Source organism: Motacilla alba, chromosome 13 (genome assembly GCF_015832195.1).
Source record: "Motacilla alba alba isolate MOTALB_02 chromosome 13, Motacilla_alba_V1.0_pri, whole genome shotgun sequence".
Lineage (NCBI taxonomy): Eukaryota > Metazoa > Chordata > Aves > Passeriformes > Motacillidae > Motacilla > Motacilla alba.
The window spans coordinates 2,497,414-2,519,311 of NC_052028.1; the positions used below are offsets into that span (position 1 = coordinate 2,497,414).

Below are 21,898 nucleotides of genomic sequence, written 5' to 3' on the forward strand. Positions count from 1 at the left end.
TCCTAATGAGCCTGGTGGTAGAAGGAGAAGTTTTGTCTAGGAAAATAAAATTGTCGCCTTGCATCAGACAATCCCGTGAGCAGAATTAGAGGAGGATAACAGTTTTCCCTGAGAAACCAGACCAATACCAGCACGGTCAGTAGATACCAAAGGAAATAAGGTAACAAATGGTGCCTGGGGACTGCAAAAATCTCAACCTATATATTTTCTGATCCTTCAGCAAGCTCGGATGGAAACGCTACACACAACCAGGCAAGACTGTTTCCAAAGCCGACACCTTGCGGCATCGCTCATCGCAATGAGCAGCGATTACATTCTAGGACAGAACAGTTCACACACAGAGCAGCAAACTGCAGCAGCGGACCATAACTACTCCGAGGTGCTGCAATAAATCGATATCCCCGTAAGGGCAGATCAAAAGATGCCATTAATACCCTTAAGCACCCGTCAAGCACTCATCGCTCTCGGCCCCTGGGAACGGAGCCTGGACTCCCGCACAGCCTGCACACCGAGAGGGAGAGAAGGGTTGGGTACGAATGGGAGACGAGCAAGGTATTGCCACTGACCGTGTCGAGGAGAGCGGAGGGCTCCGGCTGCGTGTCCTTGGGCGCGGCGCCGGGCGGCGGCGGAGGGAAGTTGGGGCTGAAAACCATGAGGTCGCTCTTGGCGGCGCCGTCGGCCACGCACAGGCTCCGGCTGTGGCGCTGCGAGTACGACCAGCTGCCCACTTCGCTGGCGCACACGAGCGTCGTGGGCCCGGGCGCCGAGAGCACGGCGGCCCGCGGCGCCCAGCGCGACGCCGCGTAGAGCACCACGGCCAGCAGGAAGAGGCTGGACACGGCGCAGATGGCCACCACCAGCCACACGTTGGTGGCCGCGCTCGCCGCGCCGGGCCCGAGCTCCACGCCCGCCGCCGAGCGCGACGACGACGCCGCCGCCGCCGCCGCCGAGGAGGATCCCGCGGCCGCGGCCAGCGCCGCCTCGGCGGCCTCGAGCAGCGACACGCTGAGCGTGGCCGTGGCCGAGCGCGCCGGCTCGCCGTGGTCGCGCACGACGATCAGCAGCCTGTGGCGAGGCCCGTCCGCCTCGTCCAGCGCCCGCGCCGTGCTCACCTCGCCGCTGTAGAGCCCCACGCGGAACGGGCCCTTGCCCCGCGGCTCCCACAGCTCGTAGCGCAGCCACGCGTTGTAGCCCGAGTCGGCGTCCACGGCGCGGATCTTCGCCACCACCTGCCCCGCCGGCGCCCCCCACGCCGCCCGAGCCCACAGCGTGCCCGACTCCCAGCCCAAGCCCAGCGCCCCCGCCGCCGCCTCCGCCGCCGCCGCCGCGCCCGCCTCCGGCGCCGAGCCCGCGGGCGGCAGCAGCGCCGGCGCGTTGTCGTTCTCGTCCAGCACGAAGAGCTGCACCGTGGCGTTGCCGCTCAGCGGCGGCTCCCCCGCGTCCACCGCGCGCACCTCGAACTGCAGCACCTGCAGCTCCTCGTAGTCCAAGGGCTGCAGCGCCCACACGCGCCCGCTCTCCGCGTCCACCGACACGTAGCTCGACGCCGCCCGCCACCCGCCGCCCGACGACCACCACGACGACGAGCCCGCGGCCCCGCCGCCGCCCACGCCGCCCTCCCACAGCGAGTAGCTGACGCGGCCGTTGCCCGCCTCGTCCGGGTCCCGCGCCCACAGCCGCGCCAGCTCCGCGCCCGCCGCGTTGTTCTCCCGCGCCAGCACCGTGTACACGGCCTGCGCGAACGCGGGCGCGTTGTCGTTCACGTCCGACACCGGCAGCCGCAGCCCGCGCCTGGCGCGCAGCGTCGGCGCCCCGCCGTCCTCCGCACGCACCTCCACCTCGTACTCCGACACCCGCTCCCGGTCCAGCGCCTCGCGCAGCACCAGCGAGTACGAGCCCGCGAACGTCGCCTCCAGACCGAACGGCGACGCCGGCCACACCCAGCACCGCACGCGCCCGTTCTCCCCCGAGTCCCGGTCCGACACGCTCAGCACGGCCACCACCGTCCCCACCGACGCGTCCTCCGACACCGGCACCGACAGCGACGTCACCCACACCTCCGGCGCGTTGTCGTTCACGTCCAGCACCTCCAGCACCACCTTGCAGTGGCCGGACAGCGAGGGAGTTCCCTTATCTTTTGCTACAATACGAAAATCGTACATGTTGACGTCTTCGAAGTCCAAGGCTGCTGTAAGGTGAATTTCCCCGGTATTCGGATTGACAGAAATCACATCTTTTCCACTCGGGGGAATGAAATTCGTCACAGCATAGGTCACTTCACTGTTAATTCCCTCGTCCGCATCCGTTGCATTCACCCTCGTCACCAGCGTCCCCACCGCAGCGCTCTCCGGCAGCTGCACTTTATACACGGACTGGTTGAACTGGGGCGCGTTGTCATTGGCATCCTCCACCGAGATCAGCAGCTCCATGGTGCCCGTCAGAGACGGCCGGCCCCCGTCAGTCGCCGTCAGCACCAACCGGTGCACGGGAATCGTCTCGCGGTCCAGAGATTTCGTTAGAACGAGTTCAGGTTCAATATTGCGCTCATGGGATTTTTGTAAATCCAGAGAGAAATGCTCGCTGGGGCTGAGTGTGTAGGAGAGCTGCGCGTTCGCTCCGATATCCGCATCCGACGCGCCCTCCAGCGGGAAACGAGATCCCGGCACAGACAGTTCCGCGATGCTGATGTTTTTTCGGGCGGCGGGGAAGACGGGGGCATTGTCGTTGATGTCGGTGACCTCCAGCTGCACATGGAAGACGCGCAGCGGCCGCTCCAGCAGCACCTCCAGGCGCAGCGCGCACGGCGCGCTCTTGCCGCACAGCTCCTCCCGGTCGAGCCGCGAGCTCACCAGCAGCGCGCCGCTCGCCGCGCTCACCTCCACGCTCGCCCGCCGGCCCTGCGCCACCAGCCGCAGCCGCCGCGCCTCCGCCTCGCCCGCCTCCAGGCCCAGGTCCTGCGCCAGCCGGCCCACCACCGTGCCGCCCTTGGCTTCCTCCGGCACCGAGTAGCGCACCTGCCCGCCCGCCAGCGCCCAGGCCGCCTGCAGCACCAGCACCCGCACCGCCGCACTCCAGCGCTCGCCCATCCTTGCTGCTGCCGCCGCCTCTGTCGCTGTCGCCGCCGCCGCCGCCGCTGTGGCTGCCGACCCCGGCCCGGGCCCCGCACGGCTCCCCGCCGCCGCCCGGACGCTCCGGCTCTGCTGCCCGGCCCGCGCCGCCCCCCCGCGCTCACAGCCGGGCTCTCCGCCGCACCGGGGCGGAGCCGCCCACACGCAGCCGTTCCTGAGCCTGCAGCGACACCGTGCGCTGCTCCGCCGCCAGACACCCATCGCAATAGCACCCGCGCTGCCGACCCGAGATGAGCATCTCTTCCAGGAGTATCTTCCGACTGTGCTTGTCTTTCATTTTATTCTTTATGTTTTGGGGTTTTTTTCTTTGTTACCCTCCTTAATCCTCTTCGTCACTCGCATGTCGCTGCCGGCTCCAGACAGCAGGGAAAACAAGTCTGATCCTGCAACTGTACTTCTGGAGCATCGGCGGAGGACCGCGGGGTATTCTTATTGAGGTGGAGGTTGTTGGGAACCAACTCCGCCCAGCGATTAGAGGTAAGCTCGGTGGGCATTGCTCATCTCCTTTGTTGTTGTTTTCTTTCTTCTCTTTGTCCTCTTTCATCCTTAGGTGCCTCCTTGAGTCATTCCTTCATGTAATTTTCTTTTTGCTTTTCCTTCTCTTCTCTCACTCCTTTTATGTCCTCCTTTCTTGCTCTGCTCCTTTTCTGTGTACAGCAATAGAATCTGCCATATGCCAGTAAAGTCTTCCTTCCTTCCCTCTCTCCATCACTTCCTTCCTTCCCTCCCTCCTCCTTTCCATGAAGATAGCATTATACGACAGAGAAGAGCTTTCCTACATAAGATCAGAATCCACAACAATCAAGCCTCAGACACTTGAGTATACAGAGCTACTACAAAGAGCCCAAATCCTCCAAGAATACTGAGAAAGCAACTACTGCTTGCAAGTACTCTTCTTCTATCTCCATAAAGAGCTGCTCTTCTGCCTCATCTTCCACTTGTACAATGAAATCAAGCTCTTGCTTTCCCTTTCAGACAGGCAAGCACTGTCACAGCAACACACCTAGGACCTCGGTATCCAGGGGCAAGAGACCCCACCAAACGCCCCGGCTTCATCAGCATGAACAACCTGATATGGAGCCAGACTGAAGCCATGAAGATAACACCGTGTCGTTTTCACTATGAACATCCCCTTGCCTCCCAACACAGCACCTCCACGAAATGGATTGTGGTCCTTCCTCCACCCCTACTGGCTGCCACACACTCAGGCTGGGCCTGAAAGCAGCAGGAAAAGAACAAGTGCAGACAGTGGTGCTGTGCTCATTCAAGAGTCAACATTTGGTCAGTCCAACATAAAGATGCTACAACTGAAAAGGAGTTCAAGTACATCTATCCCTCAGATTCATTCACTTTATGTGCTAGTGACTTACCTGTAGCATCACTGATTTGTTCTTCAGAAAATTATACATTTTGAGGACAGGAGTATTGATTTTTAATTATATTTTCAGTTGATATTATCAGTTTTTCTGGGCAAGCTGGACAGGAGAAAGCGACTCATGTTCCACAGAAACCGGACAGTGCACAGTTTCCCTTGTGCACTTGAATCCCAGGAGAAGCAAGGAAGGAGGCTTGAAAGCTAAGGACATTCTTTCAAAGTGAAACTTAGCTCAGAAGAGCAGAGTAGACATTCCCCACACCGGTGGGAAATGGCCCAAATACCCGACAGCCTGACAGCTGTCAAAATTCAGCAGTCCGCATCTTATCCATTTTACCAACAACATGCATATGTGAGAGAAATAGAAGAAATCACACGGATGGGCAGCTTTGGTGAAATGAGAGAAAAAATCCCTAAGGATCCCACTCTTCCCCTTCTTTCCCTTTCAAGGGCAGAGGTAACCAAGGAGATGTTCAGAGGTGTTTCCACAGCACCATCCAAACTTGGGAAAGCTTCTCTTTGTGCAACAACATTCCAAATCAAAAACAAGTAATTGAAGGCAAGTATGGCAGATATGTTCCAAACAGCAATACCATGAAGAACAACAGCACCATAAGATATGCAAAACTTCTGGAGGTCCTGACAGGATCCCAGGCAAGCAGTATTGTGTGCTGGAACTCTTCCAAAGGTTTTCTACAGAAACCCTGTATCTTCTGCCATAGCAAATGGCCTCTCCACATCTAAGGAAATGTTCTCAACTTTTCCACTAATAATGCAAACCATATTCTACCCACGATCTCCATTCCCTTTAGTTCAGACTGTCCTTTGCTCATGGGCACTCTCCCTGTAATGCATTTCCAGATCCTACTCAGCGCCACTTGTAGGACCACTGCCAGAATACTCAGACACTGCTGCGCCTTAACATCATGCTCCAGCTGTAAACCCCACTCTGAGCATGACCCAGGGCTTTGCATATCCTCATCGTCCCTCATGATCAGCACTAGGACTATACAGAGGACTGCACAGCCGCCCATTGTCTAGTAAACAGACTTCACAGCTTTTTGAACTTCACTCGGAATGTTTTTGCCTTTTCACAACCTATGGAAATACAACCAAGCTATACATTAGACTTCTTTGAGATTCTGTGATTAGAGCTGTGAGCTCTGATCCTACTCCACATGGATTTTATTACTCCTAAATGCTTATACACAACAGCAACAATGATAACAAATGTTTGGGTGAATTTCCACCATAGAATACCAGGGCTGTGCTCTGTGCAGGTTTGACATGCACGTACACATAGCTCAATACCATGATAACCATGCTCATGTGGCCACCGTTGCAGGTTCAAACTAGGGGAAGTTAGTGCTAGTTAAAACTAGGGGTTTGTTGAGTCCCAAGGGCAGGAGGCAGCATTTAGCAGTGTTTAATCACACACAGATGGATTCGGACTTTCTGGCCTGTCCAGATCCCTCAGTAGGCTGTTGAAATAGTGTGGGACTTCATGGAAATTTTGCAATAACATCAAACAGGCCAGTTTCTTCAAGCTACTCCTCAGGCCAAAAATCCTCAACCAGGGGAACGTGGGCAGCTGAAAAAAAATTGCCTCTTTGTAGCAGTTAACCCGGGGCACACTCTTGCCCCTTTGTTACACTTACCTCAGGGCATATTCTTCTGCCTTAAACCTTATGCTACTAAGCAAAGCGAGAAGATACCTCGGAAAATGAACATACCAAAAGTTCCTACTGCCTTCCCTATTTTCATAATGACTCCACTTAAAAAACCAAAGTAGGAACTTTTCCCTTGAAGTTCCAGTGGCCATCTTGCATCAAATCCCTTGCAGAGGAAAAAGAAAAGGAGAAAGATTTCAAAAATAACACAGACTAACACAAATAAATTCAGCAGACAGAAAGGGAAATAAAGTGGTAAAAGGGCCTGGGGAACAGTAAACACCACAGCCTGCGTGTCTTGTACCCGTTCAAGCCAGCTTGGGTGGAAATGCTAAACACTAGAAAGCAAAAGCACTCTCCGCAAAACTGACACCTCCAGACATCTCTTATGGTAATCGGCAATGATTTCATTCAAAGACAGAACTACAAACCCAGACGAGCAATCCTCAGCTACAGACAGTACCTGATCCAAAAGGCCATAATACATCTATTTCCCACCCACGGAAGATGCGAAGAAGCCACTGAAAACCTTGAGTATCCAGAGAGCACCCGGCATCCACCGAGCTGTGGGGACGAAGCCCCGTAGAAAAAAGGGAAAGCCCACAAGGGGGATAAGAAGAAGCAGAAGGAGAGGGAAATGGCGAGAAGCGACCAAGGAGTGCCACTGACCGTGTCGAGGAGAGCGGAGGGCTCCGGCTGCGTGTCCTTGGGCGCGGCGCCGGGCGGCGGCGGAGGGAAGTTGGGGCTGAAAACCATGAGGTCGCTCTTGGCGGCGCCGTCGGCCACGCACAGGCTCCGGCTGTGGCGCTGCGAGTACGACCAGCTGCCCACTTCGCTGGCGCACACGAGCGTCGTGGGCCCGGGCGCCGAGAGCACGGCGGCCCGCGGCGCCCAGCGCGACGCCGCGTAGAGCACCACGGCCAGCAGGAAGAGGCTGGACACGGCGCAGATGGCCACCACCAGCCACACGTTGGTGGCCGCGCTCGCCGCGCCGGGCCCGAGCTCCGCGCCCGCCGCCGAGCGCGACGGCGACGCCGCCGCCGCCGCCGCCGCCGAGGAGGATCCCGCGGCCGCGGCCAGCGCCGCCTCGGCGGCCTCGAGCAGCGACACGCTGAGCGTGGCCGTGGCCGAGCGCGCCGGCTCGCCGTGGTCGCGCACGACGATCAGCAGCCTGTGGCGAGGCCCGTCCGCCTCGTCCAGCGCCCGCGCCGTGCTCACCTCGCCGCTGTAGAGCCCCACGCGGAACGGGCCCTTGCCCCGCGGCTCCCACAGCTCGTAGCGCAGCCACGCGTTGTAGCCCGAGTCGGCGTCCACGGCGCGGATCTTCGCCACCACCTGCCCCGCCGGCGCCCCCCACGCCGCCCGAGCCCACAGCGTGCCCGACTCCCAGCCCAAGCCCAGCGCCCCCGCCGCCGCCTCCGCCGCCGCCGCCGCCGCCGCGCCCGCCTCCGCCGCCGAGCCCGCGGGCGGCAGCAGCGCCGGCGCGTTGTCGTTCTCGTCCAGCACGAAGAGCTGCACCGTGGCGTTGCCGCTCAGCGGCGGCTCCCCCGCGTCCACCGCGCGCACCTCGAACTGCAGCACCTGCAGCTCCTCGTAGTCCAAGGGCTGCAGCGCCCACACGCGCCCGCTCTCCGCGTCCACCGACACGTAGCTCGACGCCGCCCGCCACCCGCCGCCCGACGACCACCACGACGAGCCCGCGGCCCCGCCGCCGCCCACGCCGCCCTCCCACAGCGAGTAGCTGACGCGGCCGTTGCCCGCCTCGTCCGGGTCCCGCGCCCACAGCCGCGCCAGCTCCGCGCCCGCCGCGTTGTTCTCCCGCGCCAGCACCGTGTACACGGCCTGCGCGAACGCGGGCGCGTTGTCGTTCACGTCCGACACCGGCAGCCGCAGCCCGCGCCTGGCGCGCAGCGTCGGCGCCCCGCCGTCCTCCGCACGCACCTCCACCTCGTACTCCGACACCCGCTCCCGGTCCAGCGCCTCGCGCAGCACCAGCGAGTACGAGCCCGCGAACGTCGCCTCCAGACCGAACGGCGACGCCGGCCACACCCAGCACCGCACGCGCCCGTTCTCCCCCGAGTCCCGGTCCGACACGCTCAGCACGGCCACCACCGTCCCCACCGACGCGTCCTCCGACACCGGCACCGACAGCGACGTCACCCACACCTCCGGCGCGTTGTCGTTCACGTCCAGCACCTCCAGCACCACCTTGCAGTGGCCGGACAGCGAGGGCGTTCCCTTATCCGTCGCTTCAATACGAAAATCGTATATACTGACTTCTTCGAAGTCCAGGGCCGCTGTGAGGTGGATTTCCCCGGTATTCGGATTGATGGAAATCACATCTTTTCCACTCGGGGGAATGAAATTCGTCACAGCATAGGTCACTTCACTGTTAATTCCCTCGTCCGCATCCGTGGCATTCACCCTCGTCACCAGCGTCCCCTCTGCAGCGTTCTCCGGTACCTGCACTTTATACACGGACTGGTTGAACTGGGGCGCGTTGTCGTTCGCATCCAGCACCGAGATCACCAGCTCCATGGTGCCCGTCAGAGACGGCCGGCCCCCGTCAGTCGCCGTCAGCACCAACCGGTGCACGGGAATCGTCTCGCGGTCCAGAGATTTCGTTAGAACGAGTTCAGGTTCAATATTGCGCTCATGGGATTTTTGTAAATCCAGAGAGAAATGCTCGCTGGGGCTGAGTGTGTAGGTGAGCTGCGCGTTCGCTCCGATATCCGCATCCGACGCGCCCTCCAGCGGGAAACGAAATCCAGGAGGGGAGTTCTCCGATATGCTGATGTTTTTTCGGGCGGCGGGGAAGACGGGGGCATTGTCGTTGATGTCGGTGACCTCCAGCTGCACATGGAAGACGCGCAGCGGCCGCTCCAGCAGCACCTCCAGGCGCAGCGCGCACGGCGCGCTCTTGCCGCACAGCTCCTCCCGGTCGAGCCGCGAGCTCACCAGCAGCGCGCCGCTCGCCGCGCTCACCTCCACGCTCGCCCGCCGGCCCTGCGCCACCAGCCGCAGCCGCCGCGCCTCCGCCTCGCCCGCCTCCAGGCCCAGGTCCTGCGCCAGCCGGCCCACCACCGTGCCGCCCTTGGCTTCCTCCGGCACCGAGTAGCGCACCTGCCCGCCCGCCAGCGCCCAGGCCGCCTGCAGCACCAGCACCCGCACCGCCGCACTCCAGCGCTCGCCCATCCTTGCTGCTGCCGCCGCCTCTGTCGCTGTCGCCGCCGCCGCCGCTGTGGCTGCCGGCCCCGGCCCGGGCCCCGCACGGCTCCCCGCCGCCGCCCGGACGCTCCGGCTCTGCTGCCCGGCCCGCGCCGCCCCCCCGCGCTCACAGCCGGGCTCTCCGCCGCACCGGGGCGGAGCCGCCCACACGCAGCCGTTCCTGAGCCTGCAGCGACACCGTGCGCTGCTCCGCCGCCCCGCACGCTCCGTGACAGCGCCCGCCGCGCCGCCCCGCGGATGGCCAGCTCCTCTGCTTTTTCGTGTTAGCGTCTTTCTCTTTCCTTTCTTGTTTTTCCGAATCGCCCACTAAATCCTCGTAAATTTTTCTTTCTTCTTTTTTCTTCTGTGAATTTCCTTCCATATCCTTTTCTTTATCGATTGCTATTTGCTTGCATAGATTCATTTCTTTCCTCTTCCCTTCCTTCCTTTCTTCCTTCCGTCATTTCTCTGGTTTTCATCAGTTCGCCTTGCTCTTCCTTTTCCTACTCTTTCCGTTTTTGCCTTCATGTTCTTTTCTATTGCTTCCTCTCCTCATTGTCCTTTTGATTTATTCCCTTGCCCTAATATTCAAGCCATTATAGCTTTCCCTCAGTCTTCTTTACCCTCGCCGGCAATTCGCCCGTTGTCACTGCGACGCCGAGGAGACCATCAGAGTTGGAGCTATCGCCTCGAATTATGGTAAATCAGCGCCTATTATGGTAAATCAGCGCCTGGGCGCGGTGCTTCAGCTGGGGTCTGTTCCGGAGCAGCTCTTCTCAGTGTGTAAACAGAAGGTCGGTGCCTGCTGATCAGGTCCTTTATCTTCCTTTTTTAAGTTTCCTTTTTTCGCTGTTACTTCTTAGCTCGCTTCCTGTCTTTCTATTTTCTTCTATAGCCGCCTTCCTTGATATATCCTTTCCACTTTCATTTTCTTCTGCTATTCTTTCTCTTCTTGTTTTCTCTCTTTCCCTAATATTTCCTGCTTCTCTTTCCCGATGTCTTCTTTGTGCTCTTAACTGTCATATTTTTTACCTCCTCCTTCTCATTTTCTTTCCTCATCTCTCATGTGCTTCTATTTCCTTTACTAATATTCTTTCCAAATGTTTATATAATACTCGCAATGAACATGTCCTTTGGAAAAAGCGCTCATTCCTCTTCCTTGCAACGATTCCTTCCATTCCTTCTTTTATTCCACTTCCTCTTTGTCCTTATTCACTTTTCTTCCCCCTTTTTATCTTCTTCCTTTTTCTTTGCTTTTTTCATTCTCTCCTTGCTGTGCAGTCTTTCCTTCCCCTCGTCTGTTGCTGCCACCCTTGTATCTTCTGTTGGTTTGTTCCCCCTTAAGGAAATGTTTTTGGAATAGCTACACCATCACGCCATGGAGCACACACACGTCCTTTAGCAACAGGGCACTCCCCTTCCACCTCTCATTCCTCGTGACAGGGAATCGCCTCCTTGCTTTCCTCCCCTACCCTGCACCTGCAGCTTCCTCTGCCTCCAGGATCCAATCCACATTTCGAGCCTTCGGCGCTCTCAAGGACCCAAGAAATGAATCCACAAAGCAATCGTACAGTAAAGAACAGCTTTGGTACATCAGAGAAGAGTCCACCCGTGCAGACATCTAATAGAAAAAAGGCTCCAGACTCCAAGAGACCAAGGGAGTCTCTCTTTTACAAAATCAAAGCCATCACAGTCCAGCAGGATAATACTCCAAGAACACTGCAAAAACAGCATGATGACACCACATTCCTCCTTCACCTGGATGGAGAGCAATTCTGCCTGACTCATTCTTCACCTGCAGAGCTATTACAAAATTCACCACGGCACTGCCACTGAAAGCATCCTCTGCATGCCCAGCACATCTGATCCTAGAAAAGCATTAAGGTCACTTCCCCCTCTGCCTTTGCTTCCCTCTTCTCACCCTGTGCCAGGAAGCAGCAGAACCAAACGAGAGCACACACTGGAGCTCCAAACCTACAGGAATTTCAATTCAGGCAATATTTACTTGACCCAATGTGAAGATAGCACAGCTGAACAGGTGGGGCCTTGAGAGGCTCCCTGGAACAGAGGCTAGACAGTGCAAAAGGAATAAAGCAGGGATTTATTAAAAGGCCTTCAAAGGATGCACCTTGGCCACTACAAGAGCTACACCCAAGATGAATGACGGGTCACGAGTATTTTACACTTTTATAAGTTTTGGTCCATTTAAATATGGAGGTTAATTGTCCAATTACAGCTCCAGGTTATGCAGTCCCATCCTCCCAGATTGCTGTACTCTATTTGCTGTTGTTTGTACTTTTTGGGCCTGAACCTGCAACGGTGTCCTTGGTTCTGGGGCTGGAAAAGGATTGTTTTGTCTGACTGACCTGTGAGGAGAACTTGCTAACACTTTATATAAACGTTCAGAGTTATATACTAATGCACTATCTGGACAATCAGAATCTGGAAAACATGCAAAACATATCAGTGAAGCTAAAACTTAAGACATCACAAGACCCAAAGGACACCTCACAGCCTCTTCTGGCAGGAGTAACTCACCTGTGGCATCACTGGCTACTTCATCAGAAAAAGAAACTCCAGGAGTATTTGTTTTGAGGGACAGTGTCCCTTAGTGCCAGCTGGAAGACCAAGACCAGGGAGATGGCTGAAGCCATGTCCAAAGAAAGGCTGTCAGAATGACACAAGTTTCAAAAGGTCTTCAGTTTTACCAAGAAAATTCCACATCAAAGACAAGTGATGAAAGGCATGGATGGCAAGTCACTTCCTAAGCTGAAATATCACAGGGAACAGCAGAAAGCAAGAGTACAGAGAACTGCTGCAGGTCCTGAGAGGATCCCAGAAGAGCAGCACTACGTGGTGCCCATTTCCTCACGGCTTTCTATTGGCAACCCCTGTCACAAGGCCAAGGAAATGAGATCTCCAAAGCTAACCAGACACTCTCCAGTTCCTCCACAGTGATACAGGCCGTGTTCTCCTCAGCATCTGCATTTCCCTGGGGCACCATTCCTCCCCACTCAAATTCACCCTCCCCATCACACAGCCCCAGGCCTTATTTAGTGCCACACACAGCATCACGGTCAAGATATTGAACATTGCTCAACCCCAGCAACACGCCCTGCCTGTAAACCCCACCCTGCATGTAATCCGGGCCCTTGTGCTTCCTCATCTTCCTCCCCAATCATCACAGACGATGTACAGAATGTCTAAAAGCTCTTCCCAGCTTCATGACCTTCACCATGAACACTTGGCTCTTTTTCAGTAATCTCAGTTGGAAATGCCACACGGGTGCATGTTAGAGTTCATAAAAATGGTGTGATCAGAGCTGTGACAGCCCTGATCCCAGTCCACACAGATTCATTTCTTCAAGAGAACTCAGCAGGTGCCAAAGCACAAGAGCACTCACAGTGTCAACTATGAGGGGTAACTTGCACAGCATGGACTGGGTTAATCATGCAGCTTTTGGGGTGTTCTTGCAGATACCAGAACGATCCCCATGAGACATCAGGACACACCATCTCTACTGAGGCCACTTGTGCGGTGCACAACTAAAGGAAGTTGAGCACATGAAGATAACAACTACGTGTAATAAAAGAAATCCTTGTAAATCCCTCCAGGAGGAGGAGCAAGGAATCATCATGGCAAAATCTACAGATGAAGAGACTATTACAAAAGCAGAGCATGTTTCCCTCTTGAACTTGAAAACGTTGTTTCATCAGACACCATTCAGCACTCTCCATCTCACCAGCCCTTACTATCGTTGGCCGGGGGTCTCGGTACAAATCACAAACGGGACGGGGCTGCTGGGGAACACTTCTCCAGCTGTTTGATTTCCCAGCATCAGTCTCATTACATGGCTGTGACAATGGGAAGATGCCAGCAGCTCACATCCCCGGGAGCAGACAAAGAACTTAATGTTACAACTTACTTTAAAAGCTTGTTGACCAATCCCACAAAACAAAAGCACATTGACAGTATTCAATATCTATCCAACCACTATAGGCACACGTACCTTTGGTTAAAACAATGCTTGTTCATCTAGAATGCAATACCTGCTTGTAAGCCTTAAGATACCATGCACAGAGCTCCATTATTAAACTTAGAACTTCCTAATATCTCGCTAGATAGACTTTTCTGTAGCTTAGGGAGTCATTCTAGACAAGCGTTAATACACAAACCATTCTTCTATTTGTCCCTATTTATCTACTTACATAATTTTTCATCTGACACACCTTATGGCTACTGCTCAGCTCGAATCACAGTTTGTTGTCTCTGAGGCCTGCCTTTTGCAGCTTTCCCAAACCCCTCTGATTTTAAGGATTCCCCCCCTTTACCAACGCAGGGCCTACAGCAGGCAGGCAGCAGCAGCAGAGACGGTCCCTGCTGGAGAGACTCCTGACTGCAAGGGACACTCTGGGCATTTCAGTGTCACACTCTCATCTCATTAGCAGGAGGGCCTCCCGCTCCAGACCCTGAGGAAGCAGGAAGGCATCCTCAACAAGAGCACTCTGTTCCCATCCTGTCTCAACCTTTGCTGTGCAAATCCTTCACTCTCCCACTCTGATACGTGTTCTGAAGACAGAGATAGAACCTCATGATATTTTCCTATTGTTGGAATCCAGAACGTCCCTCTGGGTGCCCTGGATGGCCAGAGCCGCTGGCGGGGGGCTCTGAGACCCTGGCAGGCAGCCAAAGACACGTGGGGTTTTAATCTTAGCCTGTGGAGGAAATTACTAACTCTGTATGAAGAATTATAAGCCACACACACAACTATAGGTATTGTAGTAGAAGTTGTCACGAAGTGAAAGGAAGGATTTTTGAGTGCTGTACAGGGGGGTTTTAAGTCTTGTACGCAGGGGTCCAAGTTTTGTACATGGGGGTAAGGAGATTTAAGATGGAGGGATTTGGGTGTCCTGTCCTCTTTCTTTCTCCTTCCTAGCCTCCATGTCTTTGGTGATGTTGGCACTCACAGGTTGGTTTAGAGTAGAAAGTCACCATTCAATATAGACAGTAGGCATTGGGGAAAAGTATAAACATGTAGTACGTAATATATGATATAAAAGATGGGACCAGCCCCCTGGGAGGGCAGTGTGCCTTTGTCTGAGCTGCTGAACGGGCCACAGCAGTTCAGGAGAAGAATCTTTTAGATAAACAACAATAAACAACCTTGAGACCAGACAACAGAGGAATACTGAGTCTTTCTTTGAAGGCACGGGTTGGAGGAGAGACTTTTCCATCATTCGGGGTAACCCCAGTCCGGAGCTGGAAACCCCACATCTGGCGTCCCTGGGTGGGCAGGAGACCCAACACTTATAACACAACCCATGGTCTCCCCAGGGATTTCCACTTTCCCCACTCAAGTCTTTCTGCTGCTCAGGGTCACCCTTCCCATCAGAAAAGGGCCAGGCCCGACTCTATAGAACAGTTCCCAGTTTCCTCTCCTACCACAGGTTCAACATGACTGTTGCTTATCCTTCCCAGCAATGACACACTGCAAAAATCCATGGATGGTATCAGCAATGCCGTGTCTAAGAGACGCTCTGCTGCTGACACCTCATGCTTTGTAATGCTTCCTTATGGGAATACTGTTATCAAAGGTGCTGTTGGAACCTCTAAACAGCAATGGCATTGGTTTTGTGCTCCAAGGGAAGTACCCGAACTGTGGCAAGGACACTAATACATGATACTGCCTGTGTTGGAGAATGTTACTTGAGAACTGCTGGGGAAAGGTCATTCCTTGATTTTGAAAGCAATTAGTTTGTTTGTTTGTTTGTTCATTACAGCAGTGAAGAGTTCACCATTTAAAGCCCTTTTAAGTCTTGATCTTTGATGTAAAACTTGATGCAGATTTTGAGAGACCATCACATAAGGACAGTGTACATCACACTACATCTCCGGTGAGAAATGCAAATCCTCGGGAATGTGGGCAGCAGGAAAACAACAAATAAATTTCCCTTTTGAAACACATACGGTGGGTCACACACTTCTCCCTGAAGGCTTTACACTACTAACCAGAACAACACGATACTTGCCAAACAAACATAGGAAGATCATAGGAAACCTCTGCCACAGCTGCCCTATTTTCTAAGTTAGTCTCACAGCAGAACGATAATAGAGAACTTCTGTCCTTGAATATCCACTTTTCACCTTGCATCATACCCACACATGACCATGATTAAAGAGGAGGAGGGCAGTTTTCAATGAAAAGGCAAATGAATACCACCACGGTTATCAGTCAGCAAAGGCAAGGAGGCGGTACACAGCACATGCCACTCTGTCACCAACACAGCCTGGCTCTCTCGAACTCCTTCACCCAAATGGGCTGGAAATGCCGCACATCAGAAAGAGAACCCCCTTGCTGTCTGCAAAACACACACCGCCGGGCACCTCTTGTCGCACGGAAAAGCAATTTAATTCTAGAGCAGAAGAACTCACAGTTAGAGCACGAAACCTCACCTGCCTACAGTAACTGCTCTCGGATGCTGCCTTAGCTATATTCTGGACCCCCTCAGAAAGAGCTGCGGGCTCCAGCAAGGTGGCGGTGACAGATGCAAACGTGCCATTGTCATCCTTAAAGACCGCATAAGTAGCCAAGGTCCCTAACCCGTGGGGACTGAGCCCAGCTTCAAACGGCAGCTTCTCAAGCGGACGGCTAAAAACGAGCAGAGAAGGGAATGCAGGAATTGCCACTGACCGTGTCGAGGAGAGCGGAGGGCTCCGGCTGCGTGTCCTTGGGCGCGGCGCCGGGCGGCGGCGGAGGGAAGTTGGGGCTGAAAACCATGAGGTCGCTCTTGGCGGCGCCGTCGGCCACGCACAGGCTCCGGCTGTGGCGCTGCGAGTACGACCAGCTGCCCACTTCGCTGGCGCACACGAGCGTCGTGGGCCCGGGCGCCGAGAGCACGGCGGCCCGCGGCGCCCAGCGCGACGCCGCGTAGAGCACCACGGCCAGCAGGAAGAGGCTGGACACGGCGCAGATGGCCACCACCAGCCACACGTTGGTGGCCGCGCTCGCCGCGCCGGGCCCGAGCTCCACGCCCGCCGCCGAGCGCGACGACGACGACGCCGCCGCCGCCGCCGCCGAGGAGGATCCCGCGGCCGCGGCCAGCGCCGCCTCGGCGGCCTCGAGCAGCGACACGCTGAGCGTGGCCGTGGCCGAGCGCGCCGGCTCGCCGTGGTCGCGCACGACGATCAGCAGCCTGTGGCGAGGCCCGTCCGCCTCGTCCAGCGCCCGCGCCGTGCTCACCTCGCCGCTGTAGAGCCCCACGCGGAACGGGCCCTTGCCCCGCGGCTCCCACAGCTCGTAGCGCAGCCACGCGTTGTAGCCCGAGTCGGCGTCCACGGCGCGGATCTTCGCCACCACCTGCCCCGCCGGCGCCCCCCACGCCGCCCGAGCCCACAGCGTGCCCGACTCCCAGCCCAAGCCCAGCGCCCCCGCCGCCGCCTCCGCCGCCGCCGCCGCCGCGCCCGCCTCCGGCGCCGAGCCCGCAGGCGGCAGCAGCGCCGGCGCGTTGTCGTTCTCGTCCAGCACGAAGAGCTGCACCGTGGCGTTGCCGCTCAGCGGCGGCTCCCCCGCGTCCACCGCGCGCACCTCGAACTGCAGCACCTGCAGCTCCTCGTAGTCCAAGGGCTGCAGCGCCCACACGCGCCCGCTCTCCGCGTCCACCGACACGTAGCTCGACGCCGCCCGCCACCCGCCGCCCGACGACCACCACGACGACGACGAGCCCGCGGCCCCGCCGCCGCCCACGCCGCCCTCCCACAGCGAGTAGCTGACGCGGCCGTTGCCCGCCTCGTCCGGGTCCCGCGCCCACAGCCGCGCCAGCTCCGCGCCCGCCGCGTTGTTCTCCCGCGCCAGCACCGTGTACACGGCCTGCGCGAACGCGGGCGCGTTGTCGTTCACGTCCGACACCGGCAGCCGCAGCCCGCGCCTGGCGCGCAGCGCCGGCGCCCCGCCGTCCTCCGCACGCACCTCCACCTCGTACTCCGACACCCGCTCCCGGTCCAGCGCCTCGCGCAGCACCAGCGAGTACGAGCCCGCGAACGTCGCCTCCAGACCGAACGGCGACGCCGGCCACACCCAGCACCGCACGCGCCCGTTCTCCCCCGAGTCCCGGTCCGACACGCTCAGCACGGCCACCACCGTCCCCACCGACGCGTCCTCCGACACCGGCACCGACAGCGACGTCACCCACACCTCCGGCGCGTTGTCGTTCACGTCCAGCACCTCCAGCAACACCTTGCAGTGACCCGACAGCGAGGGTGTGCCCTTATCCCTCGCTTCGACTTGTATCTCATATAAACGAACCTCTTCATAGTCCACGGGGCCCGCCAGATGAATTTCACCCGTCCTCGCATTTAAAAGAAAAATGTTCTTCCCCTTTTCAGGAAAAATATTGCTCACACTATATGTCACTTCACTATTACTTCCCAAATCTGGATCCGTGGCATTCACCCTCGTCACCAGCGTCCCCTCTGCAGCGTTCTCCGGTAGCTGCACTTTATACACGGACTGGTTGAACTGGGGCGCGTTGTCATTTGCGTCCTCCACGGAGATCAGCAGCTCCATGGTGCCCGTCAGAGACGGCCGGCCCCCGTCAGTCGCCGTCAGCACCAACCGGTGCACGGGAATCGTCTCGCGGTCCAGAGATTTCGTGAGTACCAGAAACAGGGATTCTCGGTATTCCTCACTCCGCTGCAAATCCAGAGAGAAATGCTCGCTGGGGCTGAGTGTGTAGGAGAGCTGCGCGTTCGCTCCGATATCCGCATCCGACGCGCCCTCCAGCGGGAAACGAGACCCCGGCAGAGTGTTGAATTCCGCGATGCTGATGTTTTTTCGGGCGGCGGGGAAGACGGGGGCATTGTCGTTGATGTCGGTGACCTCCAGCTGCACATGGAAGACGCGCAGCGGCCGCTCCAGCAGCACCTCCAGGCGCAGCGCGCACGGCGCGCTCTTGCCGCACAGCTCCTCCCGGTCGAGCCGCGAGCTCACCAGCAGCGCGCCGCTCGCCGCGCTCACCTCCACGCTCGCCCGCCGGCCCTGCGCCACCAGCCGCAGCCGCCGCGCCTCCGCCTCGCCCGCCTCCAGGCCCAGGTCCTGCGCCAGCCGGCCCACCACCGTGCCGCCCTTGGCTTCCTCCGGCACCGAGTAGCGCACCTGCCCGCCCGCCAGCGCCCAGGCCGCCTGCAGCACCAGCACCCGCACCGCCGCACTCCAGCGCTCGCCCATCCTTGCCGCTGCCGCCGCCTCTGTCGCTGTCGCCGCCGCCGCCGCTGTGGCTGCCGGCCCCGGCCCGGGCCCCGCACGGCTCCCCGCCGCCGCCCGGACGCTCCGGCTCTGCTGCCCGGCCCGCGCCGCCCCCCCCGCGCTCACAGCCGGGCTCTCCGCCGCACCGGGGCGGAGCCGCCCACACGCAGCCGTTCCTGAGCCTGCAGCGACACCGTGCGCTGCTCCGCCGCCCCGCACGCTCCTTGACCGCGCTCGCCCCGCCGCCCCGCGGATGGCCAGCTCCTCTGCTTTTTCGTGTTACGGTGCTCCTCTTTTACTATTTTTCGTAATCGGCTACTGTGTCCTTCTAAATATTTCTTTCTTCTTCTTTCTCACCGGTATTTCCTTCCATATAGTTCATTTTTCCTGCAATTTTCTGTGCTGAATAATTTTTATTTTCCCTTCTCTTTTTTGCCTCTTTGCCTCTATGTGCTCTTTTATACTTTTATGTCTTCTTTCTCTTCTCTCACTTCTCTCTCCATCCTTCTCTCGTCTTCACCCTCGCTGGCAGGTCTCCGGTCGTCTCCAGGGCACCTTCAGGGACCGTCAAAGCCGGAGTGATCAACGATAATTACGGAGCATCAGCTCCTGAACTGTTCTGCTCTCACCTGGGGGACACTCTTAGGGACCCGCTCCGTTCAGCGTCTAGAGACAAACTCGGTGCATGCTGGTCCTTTATAGCCTCTTCTTTCCTGCTTGCTTGCTTACTTGGTTCGGACTTGCATGGATTCCTTCCTTCCTTTTTAATTTCCATCTTCATCTCCTTATGCCGTTTTTTTTACCTCTTCCCTTTTCTTTCATTTTTTCTCCTTCTCCTTCCCTCTATCTTCTCTTTCCTGCTCTTGTTTCTTCACTTCCTGTTCAATTCCCATCCTTGTCTCTCTATTCTTATTTTCCACCGGTATGAAAATTCTTTCCAAATGTCTACAGCTTGTTTGCGATGAAGGATGTAAATGTCTTTTTGAAAGGGCTCTCATTCCTCTTTGCGAAGATTCCTCAATTTCCTTTTGATTTTATCCCTATCACTGTTGTACCCTCTGGAATAGAATCCCCAACCCCAGCTACTGCGATGTGTAATTAAAAGGTGCACCAAATATTACAAACAACTCAAGAGCGTTTCTCATTCTCAAAGCCATCACAGCCCAACACACCAATGATCCAAGAATGCTGCAAAAACTCTTGGCAACCGCAGCACCTGAGCACTTCTCATATACCTCGTGTATTCTTCCAATATAAGCAAAGGTTACTCTGCATGACTCATGTTCCACAGCCAACAAAAAGCCACCAGGGGAGCACCATTGCATTGTCACTGAGAATATCTGCTGCATTCCAAACACATCTAATCCAAGAAGGGCATTAAGGTAATTTCTCCACCTGTTCTTGCTTCCATGTGCTCACCTTGTGCCAGGCAGCAACAGGAAAGGAATGAGAGCAGGCAGTGCTGCTCCAAACCCACAGGCATTTCAATCCAGACAATATTGAGTCTGGATAGACAATATTCCAGTCTATCCAACATGAAGATACCACAGCCGAACAGGAACCAAAGTACATTTGTCTCTCACATACAGCCTCTTCATGTACAAGTGACTTACCTGTAGCCTCGCTGCTGTCGTCTTGTGGAAAAAACAAACATTTTCAGAACAGGAGAATTGGTTTTAAGGGATATTATCCCCTAATTTCGTAATTTTGCAGCATACTGGACAGAAAAACAATACTCACATTCACCATGAGCTTTGAAAAACAGGGACCGTGATTAGTACTTCCTTTCGCACTTCTATCACCGGGAAAGCAGGAGGGACACCTGAAAGTTAGTGATATTTTCTCAACAGCAGCCTCAGCTCGAGAGAGTGGAAAAACTCTCCCCAAGACCAATCCATTACTGCCTAAACATCTGCCACCTGACTGCTGCCAATATTTCACCGTCTGCATCTCATCCACTGTTACAGATTGCCAGGGTGAGAGAAGAAAAAAGGGTGAGTGCTCCCTCGCAGACAAGAGAAGAAAACAAAGGAACCTGTCCCACTGTACCCAAAAGGCCAGGTCTGACAGCATCTTGAATACAGAGACCACTTCTTCCCCTCCCTAGCAACATCAAGATCAGAGGAATTACTCGGGCAACATTCTGAGAAGGCTGGCACAATTACACTAATTTCAAAAAGCTTTGGAAATTTTACACAAATTTCGAAAAATCTTTTTGAAATATTTAGTTGCTTGTCTTTGTTGTGGAAAGTCCAATGTCCACAACAAAGGCAAGCAGTTAAAGGCGTGTATTGCAGGCACTTTTACCAGCAGTAACATCACATAAAACATCAGAGCTCAAGGATGCGCAGACCTGCTGGAGGTCCTGAGAAGATCCCAGAAGAGCAGCCCTGTGTGCTGGGCTTTTTCTCCCTGTTTTCCACTGGCATCCTCTATGCTGTGCCATTGGAAATGAGACCTCTACACCCAAGCAAACACACTCCATTTCATCCACAATGACACAGACCATGTTCTACTCAGCATCTCCATTCCCCTGAGGCAACTCTTCCCCACTCAGACTCCCCCTCCCCACAGTACAGGACCAGGCCCTACTTGCTGCCATTCGAGGAATCATTGCCAAAATATCAAACAGTTCTCAATCCAGCCACATGTCCCATCTGTAAATCACACTCTGCATCGCATCTAGGCCTTGGCACCTCTTCACCTTCCCTCATGGTCATCACAAAGAACATGTGAAACTCTTCAAAACTACACAGCCTTCAGCAGGCTCTTCCCACCTGCATGAAATTTACCATGAACACTTGGCTTCATTTTAGCAACCTTGCATGGAAATAGCACAGAGCTGCACATTAGAGTTCTTAGAGAGTCTGTGATCAGAAGATGATTGGAATCAGCATACGTGGATTTTGTTCTTCAGGAGAACCACACCAAATAACGTAGCACAAGCGCTCAAACAAGTTCAACACAGAGAATTTGTACTGCAGAAGTTTTGAGCTGGGATGCTCTGCAGGGTTTATCCTGTACCTGCACGTCAGTACAAGCCATGGGTGACAACAGGACGCACAATCTCTACCAGGATCAAGTGCACAAAAAAAGAGAAGGCAAGTGCAAAAAGATGGCACTCACCACCTCATTACATGCACTGAGATAAGAACCAAAGCGCTGACAAGCACAACACCATAATGGATTGTGCTGACTGTGTAGGAGAAATTGGCATGGGATTTGTTCGTAGGGGTCATTCTCTGGATTGTTTGTTTGCTTTCTTTTTATGAAAGGT

At 56.0% G+C, this 21,898-nt stretch overlaps 3 protein-coding genes across 3 annotated transcripts; all 3 read right to left on the reverse strand.

The window, feature by feature from the left end:
* Positions 1 to 455: 455 nt before the first annotated feature.
* On the reverse strand, positions 456 to 3,354 carry LOC119706660 (protocadherin alpha-2-like). Its single transcript, XM_038150577.1, has one exon. It carries the CDS (start codon positions 3,327 to 3,329, stop codon positions 456 to 458), a length of 2,874 nt encoding a protein of 957 aa, XP_038006505.1. The 5' UTR covers positions 3,330 to 3,354.
* Positions 3,355 to 6,371: 3,017 nt separating this feature from the next.
* On the reverse strand, positions 6,372 to 9,706 carry LOC119706598 (protocadherin alpha-13-like). The gene has a single exon (XM_038150457.1). The coding sequence runs from the start codon at positions 9,366 to 9,368 to the stop codon at positions 6,624 to 6,626; it is 2,745 nt and encodes a 914-aa protein (XP_038006385.1). The 5' UTR covers positions 9,369 to 9,706; the 3' UTR covers positions 6,372 to 6,623.
* Positions 9,707 to 14,545: 4,839 nt separating this feature from the next.
* LOC119706597 (protocadherin alpha-2-like) lies at positions 14,546 to 18,723 on the reverse strand. Its single transcript, XM_038150456.1, has one exon. The coding sequence runs from the start codon at positions 18,601 to 18,603 to the stop codon at positions 16,030 to 16,032; it is 2,574 nt and encodes an 857-aa protein (XP_038006384.1). The 5' UTR covers positions 18,604 to 18,723; the 3' UTR covers positions 14,546 to 16,029.
* Between the last annotated feature and the right edge of the window lie 3,175 nt (positions 18,724 to 21,898).